Raw genomic sequence first — 19,401 nt, 5'->3', positions numbered from 1 at the left:
CTAGTAAAACTAAATAAATTTTTCCCATTAGAGTACGTGTCGTTTAATTCAGGTGCGGAGTTGTCTTCCCTAGCTGGCTATAACTCAAGCTCCTAGAATCAGTGTCAAGGTGCAAGTCCTTCCATTTCTCCCAGGTGCCCTGCCATCCAAACAACATCTATTTACATTCATTACATCCTTAATGAAAGCTAGCCCTTGCTTAGAGTTTGCCAAATTACATTCAAGATAACCTAATTAAAAATGCCCTTTTAATGGAGTAGGCAAGGCAAAGAGTGCCAGCACAAGGAATTCTTGGCATCTCACTTCAAGGGAGTATCACACTTATTTCTCAAGAACTCCCTGAAGATGATGTGCATAGAACACTTAGTTTGCACACTGTGTTCCTCTGCGCTGGAACAGGAGCAAAGAACGCCTTCCTTTCCTGCTCCAGGTGGAGATTTCTCTCTGATTTACCCCAAATCCTGAAGTAACATGTAGCAGCAATTTTCCATTATGAACTGAATGTTTGTGTCTTCCCCAAAATTCATATGTTGAAGCCTCAACCCCTAATGTGATAGTATTTGGAGATGGGGTCTTTGGGAGGTAACCAGGTTTAGAATGAAGTCGTGAGGATGGGGTGCCCACGATGCAATTAATGCTCTTACAAGAGGAGCATGAGAGACCAAAGCTTGCTCTCTCTGCCAGGTGAGGACACAGGGAGAAGGTGGCCGTCTGCAAACCAGGAAGAGAGCTCTCACCAGGAACCGAATCCACTAGCATATTGATTGTGAACATCCCAGCTTCCATAACCCTCTGATGATATGCTTCAGAGCTGAGAGACAAAACCCTGTGTGTTCCTCTGCTCAGGCCGTTATAACAAAAATACCATAGACTGGGGGGCTTAAACAACAGACATTTATTTTTGACAGTTATTCTGTAAAAAAGTCATTTCTATTACTTTCTTGAATAAGCTAAGAAATTCAAAGTATAACTCATTTAAGTTTACAAAGCTAAAGACTAAAAGCAACAAGGAAAACTAAGATTGATCTTTTTTTTTCTATTCCATTATCCAAACAATTTTACTGTGGGATTCTTTCACATTTCCAAGAACATAATCCCTATTGTGATGTTAGTTTCTTGACTGGAAGATTCTCAGACTTCAGTAGAGGTGGGTAGATATTGCTGGGGACGGCCCCAGAAGGTGCACAGACTTTGGCAGTAGCCCTGGCTGCATCTATGGCTCGGGCTTTCTCTTCTTCATCTTGCAAAGCTTCTTCATAATAGCATGGGAAAGCACTGGGGACGGTATCACTGATTTTTGCCATGAACTTCAGGACTTCCATCTTGCTGGTTTCAGCGTGGGCTTTCGGGCCCCACAGGAATTCATAGCGTGGAGGATCACTGTTGGGCACCTGCCGGGACTCCAGGTATTGCAGCCTCACCAAATCTTTGGTGATGAGCTTCCTGGGCTCCCCATAGATGTAGTGCTTCCTCCCAGCATATACTTGCATCATACTCAGGAACTTCCAGATATCCTCTTCAGAGGCACAGTTGCCCTTTATGAAGATCATACCCAGGATATTCATCAGGAGGCCGGTCTTGGGTAACCCTCTGCCACCTCGCACCCTCCCATTGTTGGGGAGCTTCAATTTGCTGACAAGATCATATGAGCGACTGGGTAAGTCGACTTCTTTCAGTTCTAACGCGAAGACAGCTTCAATGTGCTCAGAGGCTTTCTTGAGAATCTCAGCAAAGCGGTCTTCATAGTTTGGGTTGATAATCTTCAGCATGTCTGCCTTCATGGCGGGCTGTTTCATTTTGTACTTGTACAGAAGGTACTGCTCCAACAACACAGCCTTCTTGCTTAAAGAATCTAGGCCTGAACTCTCAGTGGAGGGTTGAGCCTTGGGGGTGCTTGCTCTAGCCTCATCTTGGCTGTCGGAAGCTTTACCAGATGTAGTGTAAGAAACGCTTGCAGAAGCAGTGGTGGTGGCCGGTGCTCTTCGAGGCCCCTGGGAAGTGCTACATGACCCAGCAGCAGCTGGTGGGCTCTGGACAACAGCTCCAGGCTGAGGAGAGGGGGAGGGAGTGGACTCCTCTTCTGCTGCTGTGGTAGCCTGAGCATCCTGGAGACCCTGAGTTTCACCACGGGCCTGCTGGCGTTTCTCACAGGCCCGGAGCTTACTCTTGTGCCCCCGAGGCATGATGACACTAGGGTCAGTGACAGCAGGCAGGAGGATGGAAGAAGATGAAAGCACCTGGAGGAGGCAGAATGATGGTGTGAGCACCTTCAGCAGGGAGATACCACCTTGGCTTTAACCAAGGCCACCTCTGCAGGTTTCCTCAAGGGCACTGCTCTAGGACCCCAAAGGGCTCCTATTCTGATCAGCCTGTCCCCTGAGAACCCTGTGATGGAAGTTAGAGGGAACCTTAGACTGCAGCCTGCCAGCCCTTCCTGGGGCGTCCTGGGGTGACGGCAGGGGCTGCCAGTGGGGAGCCTCTGTTGTGCGGTGGGGGCGTCGTCTCAGTTCACAATTAGGATCATTGTGACAACTGCTGGCAGCTCCTGTGCCCCCTCTATTGTGCTGCTGTGGAATTGACACCTCACACCAAAGCCAGCACCTCCCTGAGACCCCAGGGAAGTGAAGGGGTTCCTTAGTCCCTGGCCCTGTCAGGGGGCACAGAACGGAGAGCTATGTGGAGCCCTCTCCTTCACGGGCTGCTTGAGTCCTCAATTCCCATGCAGGGTACTCACCTGGTCTCCAGGTAGTGCCTGATACACCTCCCTTCTGCTGGCTGGTGGCTGCACCCTCACGCCAAACTTCTCTTCTCTCCTAGATTTCATGTAAAGAAGTGAGACTGAGCCTCAGCCTCACAGCTCTACCCTGAGCCTTCAAGTTCTGAATGCAAAGGTAGGGCTCAAATTTTTTATCTATTCTACTTCAGTTTTTCTTTTTGTTTTTGTTTTTGGTGAGGAAGATTGGCCCTGAGCTAACATCTGTGCCAATATTCCTCTATTTTGTATGTGGGATGTGGCCACAGCATGGCTTGATGAGTGGTGTGTAGGTCTGAGCCCAGGATCTGAATCTGTGAACCCCGGGCTGCTGAAGCCAAGCCCACGAACTTAACCACTGGGCCACCAGGCCCGCCCTGGTCAAATTTATCTATTCAATGGTGAGTGGTCCCCTCAATCTTTCCTTTGACTCCTGGCACAGCCTTGGACTCCTCTCCTCCTGCCAGCACCTCCTGAGACCCTCCCCATTAGGAAGACACAAGGGTCACCCCATAGTCTACAAGGCGCTACTCTCTGCCTCACCAAGGAGGGGGCCTCCCAAGGCTGACAGCAGGGGCAGGATCTCTGGCGCCCCCTCTGTTCCGGGGTGGAGAATCCCCTCAGTTTCACACATGATTCTCAATTATGCTCTCTTGTACCCTCGTTGCGACTGTTCCTTTCAGACATCATGGTCTTTACCTTAACTCCTGGAAAGATCTGGAAATCCTCTTACCGCAGAGGGTAAACCATCCCCTTTAAACAAAATCTCTCACTCCCCCATCCCCCACCCCTGTGTGACACCATAGGAAAAAATGAGTGTCCGCCATCACGTGACCAGTACACAGGCATCCAGGGCTGCTGGCACGACAGGGATTCCCTCAGTCCTCACCTAGTCCTTACCCTGCCTCCTGGCCCGGCCTGGGTCGCTTTCCTTGCTAACTTGGGGTCCCTCCCTTCAGACCAAGGCTCTCACGTCCCTGAGACCCTCCTCGCAGAAGAAAGCCTGACAGCCCTGCCCGGGGCTTCCCAGGGTTGAGGGCAGCAGCAAGTTCGGCGGCCTTTCACTTTTCTGGGTTTGATGGTCCCCTCAGACCTCACTCAGAGTTTCGCCCTTGATTTCCTTCAGAGCATGTCCCCTTCCCCTCACATCAAGGCCCTCAGCTTGCGGACCCATTAACTAGGAAATGAAGGCTCACATTCACCCGACCGCCAGGCTTGGGTCCCCCGGGAGCTGTCAGCAGGGCCTTGGTGGGACTTTATGCCTCAGTTTCCTCACTTTAACTCTTGTAAGGGTCTTCTCCCTCTGCTGAATTGGGCTGCCCACCTATACCAAGGCCCTCGCCTTCCTGAGGCCCTCCCGACGGAAATCCCACTCAGCCCGAATGCCCTGCCCAGGGCCCCCCCAGGACTGAGCAGGGGGCGGGGCTTCGGTGGAGGCACTGGGGTCAGGGGTGAGTGGGTCTCTCCTTCCTCATTCAGGCTCCTCACCTGGACTCCTGCTGGAGCCTAGGACTCCTCCCTCGCTTGCCCTGAGGCAGTCCGCCTGAGGCGGTCCGCCTGAAGCAGTCCGCCTGAGGCAGTCTCTCACCTTCCGGGAGAGACGGGCCGGAGGAGGAAGTGAGCGCTACTCTTTGCCTCACCAAGGAGGGGCCCTCCCAAGGCTGATGGCAAGGGCAGGATCTCTGGCGCCCCCTCTGTTCCGGGGTGGAGAGTCACCTCAGTTTCACGCATGATTCTCAATTACGCTCTTCTTAGGACATTGGGAACTTCTCTCTGCTGCTGCCCCTACAACTAGGCCCTTACCTCCTTGAGGCCTTCCTTGCAACAGTCAGCCTGGCCCTGTAGATCTAAGAGCAGGTGAGGGGAAGTCTTTGCCTGACACCCTATATGACTGGGTGATGCTCTCCCCAGTCGTCATTTATCCGGGTCCTTATCTTGGCTCCTGTCTCTGTTTTGAAGGGCTTCCTCGGAAATGCCACTTCCCCTCAAACACTTGGACAGTCTTCCTACTGCAGATCCTACAGAGAATGAGTCCATGTCCCAGGAGTGAGGTGAGATGGGGAAGCTGAAGAACAAGACAGAGGGCTTCGGGTAGGAGGTGGGCTGTCAGAGAAAAAAAACATGCTGATCTACATATTTCTTCTTTTTAACCATCCAGACTTGACCTCTTATGTATAAGTTCTGTTCTAAAAGATTAACTTACTATAGGGAAGGGGCTGAGCCGGAAAATGTTACAAGACCCCATCTTTTGAGGTTAACTGACGCTGCATATGTAATTGATCATATTGTTACCAGATATTATATCCTTCCTTTCATTATTCATACCTCTCATTTATTTTGGTATTTTTATTGCTCTGGCTATGTATTCCAATCCAGTGTTATGGTCACAAAATGCGTTTTCTTTTTCTTTTTTTTAATTGCCTAAGATATATTTTGGAGCAGAAGAAAAGTCAATAAGGATACACAAAGTCAGGTTCAGGGTGGGAAAGGTGGAAGAGCGTTTGCCCTAGACGAATTTGGACCAGGTGTCTAGTCTAGCTCTGTCACTTACCTCCTGTGAATATGAGGAGTTCTTCATCTCCCAGTTGTGTTTGATACACCCCATCCTGTAAGACTGTGGGATTGCATGTACTGAATCTAAAGCATATGTCAAGGCAAATATTGGGGATTTAGTGAATGGCAGTTATGATGATTTTTACCTAGACAATATCACTCTCTTATGTGGGAATTTTTTTTTTAATCTAGGATGTGTCAGAGAAAATGCAACACTCTCAGACAAAAGAATCAGCCAAAAATTCTCTTTTGCAAGCAAAGTTAAATAGCTTTTCCCTATTAGAACATTTATCATTTAATTTTGGTGTGGGATTTTTTGTTTTCCCACCTGGATGCCACTCAGAGCTTCTAGAATTCTGTCAAGGACCAACTCTTTCAGTCCTTCTCAACTGCCCTTCCATCCAAATGACCTCTATTTTCATTTGTTTCTTCCCCACCCAAATCTAGCCCTCCCTTAGAATTTGCCAAATTACACTCAAGATAATCTAATTAAAATTCTCTTTTAATGCAGTGAGATCTGGCTCTACCAGTTCAAACCAAAAGTGTCAACACAGTGGCTTCTGTCATCTCACCTCAAGGGAGCTCACCCTGACTTTTCAGAAACTCCTTGGAGACAATGTGCATAGAATACATATACGTGCACTTTTTTCTCCTGCATTGAGATAAGAGCAAAGACATCTTCTATTCCTGCCTGTTAGGGGCTGAATTGTGTGCCCCCAAAAGTTCATGTTGAAGTCATAACTGCCAGTACCTCGGAATGTGACTTTAGTTGGAGATAAGGTATTTAAAGATATGATGAAATTAAAATGAGGTCATTAGGGAGCCCATAATCCAATCTGACTGATGTCCTTATAAAAAGAGATTAGGACACACAAGGAGACACCAGGGATGCATGCACACGAGGGGACAGCCAAGTGAAGAGGGTGGCCATCTGCAAGCCAAGGAGAGAGGCCTTGGAGGAAACCAACCCTGCCAGCTCCTTGATCTTGGACTTCTAACCCCCAGAACTGATGAATTTCAGTTGTTTAAGCCACTCAGTCTGTGTTATTTTATGGCAGCCCTAACAAATTAATAACTTCTGTGCATGGAGATTTCTTTCTGGATTATCTATGATCCCAAAGTAATTCATAAGAGCATATGTAATTGGCCTCCTATTTGACTCATGATGTGAGGGAGGAATTTCTGCACTATGGTTATATGGTGTCCAAACACATAGCACTGGACACTATAGAGATGAGATAGCCATTTACTAATCACCTATACTCACCAGCCGGAGAAGGAGGACAACACATGCCACACTGTGCAACCCAGGGGCTACACTCAGGACCAGAGTGAATAAGCAAGGTCTGTGGAAGCAGAGGTTGTAGTATCAAGGGGATGAGGTAACCCCTAGTTCCCATGGCAGGATATGATCAGTTTGTTTGAATAATTCCAGAGGCTGGTAGGGAACAGAAATCCACTACTTAGGAATAAGCAAGATCTGTTCTCCTTGTCCCTTTGATAAAGACGCTAGTCTGGTAGGGGACTTTATCCACAAGTGAAGAGTACGGAGGGGAACTTTCAGTTAGGCAATTGGAGGCCCTGCTGGTTTCACCAAATGTTCAGGTGGCACATAATATAGGGCCTTAATTTTAGACCTGACAGAGATACCACCTACAAACATAGGGTTTTTTACCCACCACACAAGAGGAACCGAATAAAAACTGGAACGCCAGGCTTATGGCAAGGAAAGAGTTTTTATTTGGGGTGATATCAGCCAGGAGACAAGAGTGAACTCTCAAATTTGTCTCATTTCTTCTCGTCTCCATGAAAGAGGGGAGGCGAGGAGTTTTGCAGGTTTGTGAGGAATGTGGCTGATTGTAGAGAGGTGCAGGGAGTCAGTGGCCCTGCTGGTCAGAGCTTTCCCACCAGCCTGCATTCAGCCTTGGGATGCTGTTTGCAGGGAGGAGGAGGAGATGATAAGGAATCCAGGTGGGCAACCTTGGCTGCTTGTCTCCATGGCAGATAGGATTCTGGAGCCAGGGAGCCAAGGAGTAAGCAGGGAAAGAGTGCTGTGGTTTTAACCCCCCATATGCTGGGTTTAATGCAGAGGAACTGATATCAGGGCTGGCATCAGTTCTCCACTATTTCATGTTCATTTCTCAATCTTGAGGTATTTGGGGCAATGACCCATCTAGCTACCTCCTGCTGAATTGGGGCATAGGTTGTTCCATCTTATTGAACCAGTCTTTTAACAAGGTAGTGATGTAGATGGGCTCCCAAAGTTAGGCATGTATCATGTAAGTAAGTAACCAGGTATTTAATAAGGAGCATTTCTAGAGAAACAAAAAGAAAAAACTAGGTTAATATGGTTGCAGCAAATTATAAAGCAGTTTCTGAGCCCAGGTGGCAGCCAATCAAGATTCCTAGAAGTCAGGATCAAAGCATCTTTTGCAGTTTAAAATGTCTCTGATGGTGTCATCGGGCACTTTGGTATCTTTTCAAGTGGCTTACACAGCAGCCAGCTTGAATTTCTCTTAAGTTTATATCAAGTCCTCCGGTTTCAGTTTGCAAGGCTTTAGGAAAAAGGGCAGGTTCAGTTTTTAATGATTCCAAATGAAAATGATGGAAAAAAACAGAAAACATTAGTTTGGAGATTTGTTATTTCAGATATTTCAGGAGATTAGAAGAATTCAGGATCTAGTCCAGTTTACAGATATAAAACAAAAACCTCAAAGACAACTTGCAGAACCAAAATCTATAATTTATAAATGTGTATTATAGTTTTTATTGAAACATAATTTTTTTACTCTAAAATCACCTCATTTTTACCAAAGATAGCCAAATTAAGATTAACTGGTTTGCAAAATAAGTCTAGTTTTAATAAACTTGGCCCAATTATTTACATAAATACAGTAAGAATAGCAGTTGATCATATAGGCTCTTTTAAATCTGCCTTGCTGGAACTTTTTATAAGGAATCTCCAATTGAACTTTAAAGGCCTCTCAAGGCGAGGAAAGCAAGACCAAGAACTTCTCATCAGACTCCACCTGCAATACATACAGATTTGGGTGAATTTCTGTCTTTGAGAGGTTCCCCAAAATATTGAGGTTCCTGGTACCTGCCAGAGGGAGTGACATTTTTTACTCAACCATACCAGGTTACTGGGAACCCATAAGCAAGGTACCAGGCCAATGTTTTCAAGTGGCTTTATTCCAGAAAGTCAACCTTTATTCCTTAAAAGCTGTCTTGTCATATCTGAATCTGTATGTTTTTCTCAAATATGACATTCAAGTCAAAGCCTTGATATTATAAGCAGTGTTCCCAATTGTGTCCTGTTATAAGGAGGACAGATTTTTATTGAACTTATGAAAATATTTATATAGCCGTAAAAATAAGAATACTTAGTCACTGAGAATTTCCAAACTCTAGAGGGATCAGGTATGGAGAAAGAGATAAATTTTTGAATTTTGTTTATAAAAGCATAATTCTATCAAAAAGCGATGTCATAGTTAGCATAAGAGAAAAGAGGAAAAGATTTCCTTAAATCTGAGAAAACAAAACACAAAACATTAAAAAATCAGCAATATTTTAAACAAGAAGTCACAAAAATTATAATTATCCCCATTAGTTCATTTAGTTTTATGTAACCAATTTTTGATTTTCTGATGGCTGTTTCATGAGGCCATCAGTTTTTGAGTTACAGTTCTATAATTTTTACCCAGTTTTGTTTTACAATCTGAATGTTTATCAGAAACTTGTATTCTAGAGTAAGTGCCAGAGTCCTTTTTATGAACTTTTCAGAAGATAAAACATATTTGCAAAAACATAAAACAACTATTTTTAAATAATAAAATATTTTAAAATGGCAATTGACAAAGAACCTTGGCTATTTCTGTGACATATAACACTTTATCATAGGTCCCCATGAAGTAATGTTTAATTATCCCTTTAACCACAGTGACAGTTGAAGAATTTTAGGTGAATGCAGAGAATTAAACAGCTGTAAGAAAAACCTTAGTATCTGTGATTAAGGACCTGATGAAAACAATACAGGAAATTTATTTTGATAAAACATAAAATCCTTATTCTGGCAGACTACTCAAAGAACAAAACCTTTTTTTTAATATTTATTTTTTTATTGCAGTAACATTGGATTATAACATTATATAGCTTTCAGATGTACATTGTAATATATTTCAAATTCTGTGTAGATCACATCATGTTCACCACGCAAAAACTAATTGTAATCCATCACCTCACATGTGAGCCTAATCACCCCTTTTACCCTCCCCTCTCACCCCTTTCTCTATGGTAACCACCAATCCAATATCCATTGCTATATGTTTGCTTGTTTTTTGTTTTTTTTTTTAAGGAAGATCAGCCCTGAGCTAACATCTGTTGCTAATCCTCTTTTTGCTGAGGAAGACCAGCCCTGAGCTAACATCCATGCCCTTCTTCCTCTACTTGATACGTGGGACGCCTGCTACAACATGGCTTGATGAGTGGTGCCATGTCCACACCCGGGATTCAAACCTCCAAATCCTGGGCTGCTGAAGCGGAACATGTGAACTTAACCACTGCACAACTGGGCCAGCCCCTCCTTGTCATTGTTTTTATCTTCTACTTATGAGTGAGATCATATGGTATTTGACTTTCTCTCTCTGACTTATTTCACTTTGCATAATACCCTCAAGGTCCATCCATGTTGTCACAAATGGCCAAATTTCATCATTTCTTATGGCTGATTAGTATTCTACTGTGTATATATGCCACATCTTCTTTATCCATTTGTCCCTTGATGGGCGCTTAGGTTGCTTCCAAGTCTTGGCTGTTGTGTATAGTGCTGCAATGAACATAGGGATGCAGGTATCTTTATGCCTTTGCGTTATCAAGTTCTTTGGATAAATACCCAGCAGTGGGATAGCTGGATCACATGGTAGATCTATTCTTAATTTTCTGATGATGCTCCATACTGCTTTCCATAGTGGCTGCACCAGTTTGCACTCCCACCAGCAGTGTCTGAGGGTTCCCTTCTCTCCACGTCCTCTCCAAAACTTGTTGTTTCCTGTCTTGCTAATTATAGCAATTCTGACTGGAGCGAGGTGGTATCTCATCGTAGTTTTGATTTGCATTTCCCTGATAGCTAATGATGGTGAGCATCTTTTCATATGCCTGTTGGCCATCCGTATATCTTCTTTGGAGAAATCTCTGTTCAGATCTTTTGCCCATTTTTTAATTGGGTTGTTTGTTTTTTTGTTGTTGAGCTGTATGAGTTCTTTGTATATTTTGGATATTAACCCCTTATCTGACATATGATTTTCAAATATCTTCTCCCACTTGTTAGGTTGTCTTTTCATTTTGTTGATGGTTTCCTTTGCTGTGCAGAAGCTTTTAGTTTGATGTAGTCCCATTTGTTCATTTTCTCTTTTGTTTCCCTTGCCTGGTCAGACATGGTACTTGAAAATATGCTGCTAAGACTGATGTCAAAGAGTGTACTGCCTATGTTTTCTTCTAGAAGTTTCATGGTTTTGGGTCTTACATTCAAGTCTTTAATCCATTTTGAGTTGATTTTTGTGCATGATGTAAGGTAAGGGTCTACTTTCATTCTTTTGCATGTGGCTGTCCACTTTTCCCAACACCATTTATTGAAGAGACTTTTCATTCTCCATTGTATGCTCTTGGCTCCCTTGTCGAATATTAGCTGTCCATAAATGTGCAGGTTTATTTCTGGGCTCTCAATTCTGTTCCATTGATCTGTGTGTCTTTTTGTCCCAGTACCATGCTGTCATGGTTACTATGGCTTTGTAGTATATTTTGAAATCAGGGAGTGTGATACCTCCAGTTTTTTCTTTTTCCTCAGGATTACTTTGGCTATTTGGGGTCTTTTGTTATTCCATATAAATTTTAGGATTATTTGTTCTATTTCTGTGAAAAATGCTGTTGGAACTTTGATAGGGATTGCATTGAAGCTATAGATTGCTTTAGGAAGTATGGACATTTTAACTATGTTAATTCTTCCAATCCAAGAGCAAATAAATTTTCTGCCCCTTTTCTCTCTCTTCTCCTTCTGGGATACCTATAATACAAATGTTAGTGTGCTTGATATTGTCCCAGGTTTCCCTTAGACTGTTCTCATTCTGTCTAATTCTTTTTTTCTTTTATCTGTTCAGCTTGGGTGATTTCCTCTGGTCTTTCATCTAGCTTGCTGATCCATTCTTCTGTATCCTCTACTCTGCTGTTGAGTCCCTCTAGTGAATTTTTCATTCCTAGTATTGTTTTCTTCATTTCTGATTGGTTCTTTTTTATATTTTCCAGTTCTTTGCTGATAAGCTCACTGTGTTCATCCAGTCTTCTCCCAATATCTGTGAGAAGCCTTATGAGTTTTTGTTTGAACTCTTTGTTGGGTAGGTCACTTGTTTCTGTTTCATGTAGTTCTTTTTCTGGGGTTTTGTCCTGTTCCCTTGCTCGGAAAGTATTACTTTGTCTCCTCATTATGCCTCTTTCTCTGTGCTTATTTCTGTGTATTAGGTGAGTCAGCTATGTCTCCTGATCTTGGAGAAGTGGCCTTATGTATGAGATGCCTTATGAGGCCCAGTAGTGTGCTTCTCTCTCATCACCAGTCCAAATGATCCAGGAGTGACCCTTTTGTGGGCTACTTATGTCCTTCTGCTGTGGCAGGGTTTCTCTTAATGCAGGCATCCAGGGAGTCTAGTCTTTCCTTCCCTGGCCAGCTATTTGTACATCCCATTTGGGGAGCCTCAGCCCCATTGGCTATAAGGTCTACCAGAACACTCCTGTTGCATTTTTCCTGTTAATTGGGTAGGTACCCAGTGTAGCTGGTTGCTAGGCTCAGGGGCTTACAGTTGCGATAGGCCTCAGGCCTACAAGGCTGTTGTCACTTCTTTTAGGAGTTCAGCTGAGTGGGGCTGGACCTAGCACAGGAGCACTCAATTGTTTCAGGTTTTGGAAGGTGGGGCTGATCCTTTTTATGCCTATTTGTGAAGCACAGGTCTTCTGCCACTGATAAGCCTCACCCTTCACAGGACCACACACAGTATCAACACAGTCCTGGTCCATACACACTTCCCCACCGCCTGGAGCATACTCCAATGGCCCACTGCAGATGTCCCCACCTCTCCACCAATGCCCCCCACAGTTCACCTGGTCCTCACACAGTCCCTACCCCACAGAGGCAGGCACACTGGCCTGCCTGTAGAGGATCAAACCACCCAGTCAATGCAGGTGGACAAGTAGCCTGAGGGCTTGCTGTTGGGTAGTGCCTGTCACTAGGGCAAGATGCCTGACCTGGCTGAACTGGATTAAATCTAGTGGGTGTGGTAGACCCCTGGGCTAACAGGCCAGGGGAAGAACTTCAATGGTGTCTACCAGGGTCTGTGTCAGCATGCCTGGACTAGGTCACAGTGACCACCACCATGTCTGAAGGATGCTTATAGCAGTATCGGCCCCTGCTCCAGACCTCACTCCTCTGGGGAGGACTGTGTACCTTAAGGTGGCTACTGCCTGGTGAGCTGAGAAACGCCACTGCTCCCAAAGGTGGCTTTTTTTCTCTCCAGAATGAATTTCTGCCTCTTCAGCCTTAGTCAGGACTGTCCCGTGTTGTGGGGATTCTTTTTATCCAGTTTTCTACTCAGGGTAATTTTTCCAAAAATAGCTATAACCTGATTGTGTTCATGGGAGGAGATGAGTTCAGAGTCTGCTTATGCCACCATCTTGACAAGATCTCTCAATTATCCAGAAAAAAACTTTTATAAAGTGTTTTTTTGTTTGTTTGTTTGTTTGTTTTACCAAGAGCAGACTAAAAGTTTAGGAAAGTTATCTGTTTAAGAAAAAGGACATCATTTTAATTTTGTACCAGTTCACTTATTTTTTTTTTTAGGAAGATTAGCCCTGAGCTAACATCTGCTGCCAGTGCTCCTCTTTTTGATGAGGAAGACCGGCCCTGAGCTAACATTCATACCCATCTTCCTCTACTTTATATGTGGAACGCCTACCACAGCATGGCATGCCAAGCAGTGCCATCTCCGCACCCGGGATTCTAACTGGCAAACCCCGGGCTGCTGAAGTGGATTGTGCACACTTAACCACTGTGCCACCAGGCCAGCCCCTTTACCAGTTCCCTTTTGACATTTAAATTTATTTACTTAATTAAATTTATTTTAATCTTAGCCAACTTGACCAGGCATAAAATTCCTCAGGGTTTTACCTTTGTAAACTTTTTGTCACTTACTTTTTTATATTTAGAATTTGTCCCAGGTTTCCTTTTTTCCCTTCTAGTACTTTAGGGCAAATTTATCCTTTTTGTAACACAAGAAGCAAAAATACTTTTATTTTTTATATCTTCTTACTGAAAACATATATTTTCTTTTTCTTGTATACAAAGATTTTTCCTCATCAATTTTTAGTAGTTTTAATTACATATGTGAGCTAGAATTTTTAATCCTTAGAAACCTTAATTTCTAAGTAAAAAACCAAGTAAGCAATTATAAACGTTCCTTTACATTAGCATTCTGTAACCTGACAAATTTACAAATACCTTTCATAATTTTTAGAACCATGTTACTTTATAGTAATAAAACACAGGTGTGTTTATTAGTAGACCCAAACACTTTTTAGTTTTTCTGTTTTAAGAAACCAAAAGTAGGTAAACTTAGACATGTTCAGCAATAATGTTTCAGTGTTCCATCCTATCCAAAAATGACCCAGATACTCAACAGATTTTGTCATTTAACTTAACTTAGTGAAACACGAAAGTGTTAAGGTACCAAAAATATTTTGGAAGCTTTTTTTAAAGTATACAGACCATGAAACACAATTATTGTACTCAAAAACTTTTACCCATTTTTATCTATTTAAATTATTTGTTTTTAGCAATCATGTTAGATTCTCCAGAAGCATTTATCTTTTTACGTTTATTTAGTTTACCTGTTCTCAACAATTATATTTAGATTGTCTACAAAAACCTCATGAGACATTAAACAAAATCAGGTATTATTCTAAGTTATTATGCTTGTTGACAAATTTTCTAACAGAGATGACATGAGCTCGCTTGCCCAGTAAACCTAGCCTGTATGTCTGCATCACATCCAATGCTAATAACTCTACGGTCATGCCTATTTTAAATCAAACCAGCAAGCTTAAACAGGCTTTCATTTACCAAAGATCATTTTATATCATGTTAAATAACTTTGAGTTTTAGAAGTTTTTGCATATTAATTAAAGGTTGTATTCCATTGTGAGAGATTTTGGTTCCGAGATTGAGGGTAGAAAGTCCTACAACTATTCCCACTCCAAATGCGCTCCCAGATGGCCTCTCCATGAATGGAAGGGACTCAAAGAAGGGGAAGGAAGCTCATGGGCATCCCCGAGGTGACTTATCCTATTTTAGAGTCTGTCAACTTACCAGAATGAAGAACAAATGAAGAAACAAACAAACGAACAAATCTAGAATCTGTTTCCTCACCATAAGAAAATGTGCCTAGGATCAGCAGTGCTGGGCCAGACAGAAAGTATTGGGGACAGTCCCTAGGGCAAATCACTTAGGCAGGTGCTGGACTGCTTCCCAGGAAATCTCAGTCAGCCAAGGGCCACACAGCCATGGGCAAGAGCCTCCTGGCTGGCTCACCAGATTGTTACCACCTACAAACATAGGTTCTTTACCCACCATGAAAGAGGGGCCAAATAAAAACTGGAATGCCAGGCTTATGGCAAGGAAAGAGTTTTTATTTGGGGTGATATCAGCCAGGAGACAAGAGTGAGCCCTCAAATTTGTCTCATTTCATCTCATCTCATCTAAAGAGGAGAGGTGAGGGGTTTTAAAGGTTTGTGAGGAATGTGGCTGCTTGTAGAAAGGCAGGGGTAGTCAGTGGCTTGCTGATTGGAGTTTTCCCACCAGACTGCATTAGGCCTTGGGACATTGTTTGCAGGGAGGAGGAGGAGATGATAAGGAATCCAAGTGGGCAACCTTGGCTGTTTGTCTCCAAGGCAGATAGTGGATTCTGGAGCCAGGGAGCCAGGGAATAAGCAGAGAAAGAGTGCTTTGGTTTTAACCCCACATATGCTGGGTTTAATGTAGAGGAACTGATATCAGGGCTAGCATCAACAGCACAGTGCAGTTTTTTATTCAAATATTGTCTCAGCTCTGAGGCACATCATCTGAGGGTCTGGCCTGTGTTCACCACAGCCTTGTCTAGTCGACCATGTAGCTTAATTTAAAATCACATGGCACAGATTGACTTGCAGCTTCCCAAAACTTAAACTGCCTTGCCTCAACATATTGATACTTTCCTGCTCTCACCTGGAACACCTCTCTTCTGCCTCAACATATTGATACTTTCCTGCTCTCACCTGGAACACCTCTCTTCTCACTCACTCTTTTTACTTTCCTGTAAGTCATACAGGGTATCTTAATATCTTCCTTATAAGATTGCAGCTACTACCTTCAAAAGTTCTATCGGCAGAGGCTGGGTCTCTATCTTAGCACCCCAGTTACTAACACTGACTCTTCCAAAGAGCAGATACTCAACTGATATTGGGGGAATAAAAGAGAAACTGAGTAAGAAGTCTAACTGTTAATACTTAATATCTCCTACATTCTTTAGCGAGCTAAGCATCTGAATGCATACATCTTTTAATTTTACAAGACAAAAGACTGAATGGAGTCAGGAAAATCAAAGTTGATCATGTTTTATTTTTTTCTATTCCATTATCCCAACAATTTTACTTTGGGATTCTTTCACATTTCCACGATAATCCCTATTGTGATGTCATATTTTCTTGTCTGGATGATTAAAAAAAAAGCCTCAGACTTCAATAGGGGTGGGAGAAGCTGCTAGATGCAACCCTGGAACATGCTTGGCAATGGCCAGTAGTGCCAGGCCTGGCTGCGACTCTGGCTAGAGCTCTCTCTTCCTCATCTTGCAAAGCTTCTTCGTACTGTAATGGGAAAGTGGTAGGGACGGTATCATTGATTTTTGCCATGAACTCCAGGACTTCCATCTTGCTGGTTTCAGCATGGGCTTTTGGGCCCCACAGGAATTCATAACGTGGAGGATCACTGTTGGGCACCTGCCGGTACTCCAGGTATTGCAGCCTCACCAAATCTTTGGTGATGAGCTTCCTGGGCTCCCCATAGATGTAGTGCTTCCTCCCAGCATATACTTGCATCATGTTCAGAAATTTCCAGATCTCCTCCTCAGTGACATGATTTCCTTTTATGAAGATCATACCCAGGATATTCATCAGGAGGCCAGTCTTGGGTAACCCTCTGCCACCTCGCACCCTCCCATTGTTGGGGAGCTTCAGTTTGCTGACAAGGTCATATGAGTGACTGGTTGAGTCAGCTTCCTTCACTTCAACTGCAAATGCAAGCTCAATGAGCTCAGAAGCTCTCTTGAGAATCTCAGCAAATTGGTCCTCATAGTTTCGATGGACAAGCCTCAGCATGTCTTCCTTCAGAATGGGCTGTTTCATTTTGTACTTGTACAGAAGGTACTGTGCCAATAAATCCGCCTTTATATTTAGGATGTCACTGCATGAGTTCCCAGTAGAAAGTAAGACCTGGGAGGAATGTGGACGTTCCTCACCCTGGTTATTGTCACCTTCATGAGATATTCTACCAAAAATACCTGGAGAATTAATGCTGGTAGATGAGGCCATCCAAGACCCGTGGGAAGTGCTACTTGACTCCACAGCTGATAAACTCTGGGAGTTACCCTCCAAAACAGGAGAAGAGGAGGAAGGGGGCTCTTCTTCTGTTGCTGCAGTGGCCTGAATGTTCCTGTCACTCTGGGAGTCATCTTGGGTGTGGCGGTGTTTCTCACGGGTTCGGCGCTTACTCTTTTGACCCCGAGACATGACGACTATGGTCAGGGACAACAGTCAGGAGTATGAGTAGTAGGGCAGGTGATGAGGGCCCCCTGGAGGAGGAGGGTTGAGAGGGTGTGTGCTCCTTCAGCATGGAATACAACCTTGGCTTATAAGGAAGGCTACATTTGCAGTTTTCCTTGAGGGCACTGCTCTAAAAACCCACAAGTCTCCTGTTCTCCTAATTAGCTTATCCCTTAGGACACCTGTGAAGGAAATTAGAGTGAGTCTTAGAGTGCATCCTGCTAGCCCTGCCACAGGCATACTGGAGTGACAGCAGGGCCTAGCAGCCTTCTAGGTTGAGGAGTCTCTTATTTCACATTCAAGACCGTCATTGAGCTGGTGGCAAGTCATGGGACCCATTCCCTCTGCTGTCCTGAAGTTGACATCACAAACCTCCCTGGGACCCATGAGAAGGAAGTAAAGGGGGTCCTCAGCTTATTACCCCTGTCCAGGTGCCCCCAGTGCTGACTGCTCAGTGGGGAGTTTCCTGTCCTGGCCTCTTTGGGGTCCTCAGTCCTCATTAAAGTCCTTGCTTTTGGCTCTCCATAGGGCCTGGTGTCCCCACCCCTTACATTGAGTGGTGGCTGCTCCTTCAAACTAACAATTTCACTTCTCATAGACCCGACATAAATAGGTGTTGGGGGAGCTCTAGCTTGATAGCCCTGCCTTGGGTCTTCAAAGGCTGAGGCTAGGAGTGGGGCCAGGTTCTTTGTTTTCCCTTCTATTTAGTGGTGGATGGTCCCTTAGTCCTTGCTTTGACACTTGTTATGGCCCGGAATTCCTCCTTCCCTTACCCTAAGGGCTGCCCCTCATACTAAGGCCAGCACCACCCTGAGACCCCCTAGGAGGTAGTGAGGATCTCCTCATCTGAACATACCTGTCCTTGGTCTCCTGAGGCTGAGAGTAAGGAATGAATTCTATGGCGTTCCCACACTGTTATGGGGTATGTAGTTCCCTTAGTCCTCACAGTACTCACTTTGGCCACTGGAAGAACCTGGAAATACTCTCAATGCTGGCCTTAGACCATACCCCTTAGACCAAGTCCCTTACCCTCTTGTGACACCATAAAAGAAAGTGAGTATGTCATATCATGCGAACAATGCCCAGGTATCCCAGGGCTACCAGCAAGGTGTGGTCCTCTCAGTCCTCACTCAGGGTCTTCACCTTGACCCCTGGCAGGGTCTGGGACTCCTTTCTTTGCTTCCCTGAGGACCCTCCCCTCACACCAAGGCCCTCACATCTCTGACACCCTTCTTACAGTCAGCCTGACAGCCCTGCCCAAGGCATCCCAGGGTTTATGACAGGGGCAGTCTCTGTGCCATCTAACTGTTCTGGGCTCTGGGGTCCCCTCAGTTGTCACTCAGGGTTCTGTCCTTGATTCCTGGCAGGGCCTGAGATGCCTCCATTTACTGTCCTAAGTCTCAAAGCCACAGACCAAGGCCCTCACTCCCTGGGGTGACAGAAAGGGAAATTCAGGGAATGCCACATGAGGCCACTCCTGCCTGTGCCCTTCCAGGATGACATTAAGATTCAGGCTCCTTGGGGCCCTCTCTGTTCACGTTAGGGGTGTCCCCTCAGTCCTCACACAGGACCTTCACCTTGACTCCTGGCAGGCCCTGAGTTTTCTCTGTCTTTCAATTTAAAGTCATCCACACAAACCAGAGCTCTCATGCTCCTCAAAACCCTGAAAATAAGTGAGGGGATGCTCAGCCTGGCAGTCCTGCCTTGGCCTTCTAGGTCTGAGGGCAGACACAGACCAGTCTCTGCGACTCCAGTTATTAAGTGATGTTTTCCTCCTCAGTCCTCGTTCATCAGTCCTCATCTTAACTCCTATCTCTTCTCTGAAGGGCTTCCTGGGAAATGCCACATCCTAGAAAACTCTTGATTAGTCTCCCTACTTCAATTCTTAAACAGGAAGGGTTGAGTCCCAGGAGTGATGCGAGATGAAGAAGCTGTAGCACGGGCTGGGGGCTGAGGACAGTTGTGCTATCAGAGAAAACACACTGATCTCTTCCTTCTATTCACTAGCCAGACTTCACCTCTTAGCGAACTTGGCTTCTAATAGATTTACTTTCTACAGGGAAGGGGCTGAGCCAAATGATTCTGTGAGCCCCTGACCTTTTGCGGTTTGCTGACATTTCCTTTGTAGATAATGATATTGTCACCAAATACTACTTCTTCCTTTCTTTATTCATACCTCACATTTATTTTGATATTTTTGTTGCTTA

At 44.5% G+C, this 19,401-nt stretch overlaps 2 protein-coding genes across 3 annotated transcripts; both read right to left on the bottom strand.

Annotated features, from left to right (window-relative positions):
- Positions 1 to 874: 874 nt before the first annotated feature.
- On the bottom strand, positions 875 to 4,387 carry LOC103552381 (melanoma-associated antigen B5-like). The gene is made up of 3 exons (XM_070604358.1): positions 4,241 to 4,387; positions 2,735 to 2,813; positions 875 to 2,237 (listed from the first exon to the last, which is right to left on the bottom strand). Exon 3 carries the CDS (start codon positions 2,181 to 2,183, stop codon positions 1,098 to 1,100), a length of 1,086 nt encoding a protein of 361 aa, XP_070460459.1. The 5' UTR covers positions 2,184 to 2,237; positions 2,735 to 2,813; positions 4,241 to 4,387; the 3' UTR covers positions 875 to 1,097.
- An 11,588-nt stretch (positions 4,388 to 15,975) lies between these two features.
- LOC103552380 (melanoma-associated antigen B5-like) lies at positions 15,976 to 18,234 on the bottom strand. Of its 2 annotated transcripts, none has more exons than XM_008522327.2 (2): positions 18,051 to 18,234; positions 15,976 to 17,376 (listed from the first exon to the last, which is right to left on the bottom strand). In XM_008522327.2, exon 2 carries the CDS (start codon positions 17,159 to 17,161, stop codon positions 16,115 to 16,117), a length of 1,047 nt encoding a protein of 348 aa, XP_008520549.1. In that variant the 5' UTR covers positions 17,162 to 17,376; positions 18,051 to 18,234; the 3' UTR covers positions 15,976 to 16,114. The 2 variants fall into 2 exon arrangements, with proteins under 2 accessions (XP_008520549.1, XP_070459767.1); XM_070603666.1 differs by having other exon boundaries at positions 18,150 to 18,234.
- Positions 18,235 to 19,401: the final 1,167 nt, after the last annotated feature.

This window comes from Equus przewalskii, chromosome X (genome assembly GCF_037783145.1).
Source record: "Equus przewalskii isolate Varuska chromosome X, EquPr2, whole genome shotgun sequence".
Lineage (NCBI taxonomy): Eukaryota > Metazoa > Chordata > Mammalia > Perissodactyla > Equidae > Equus > Equus przewalskii.
This window is presented reverse-complemented; position numbering and strand designations above follow the sequence as displayed.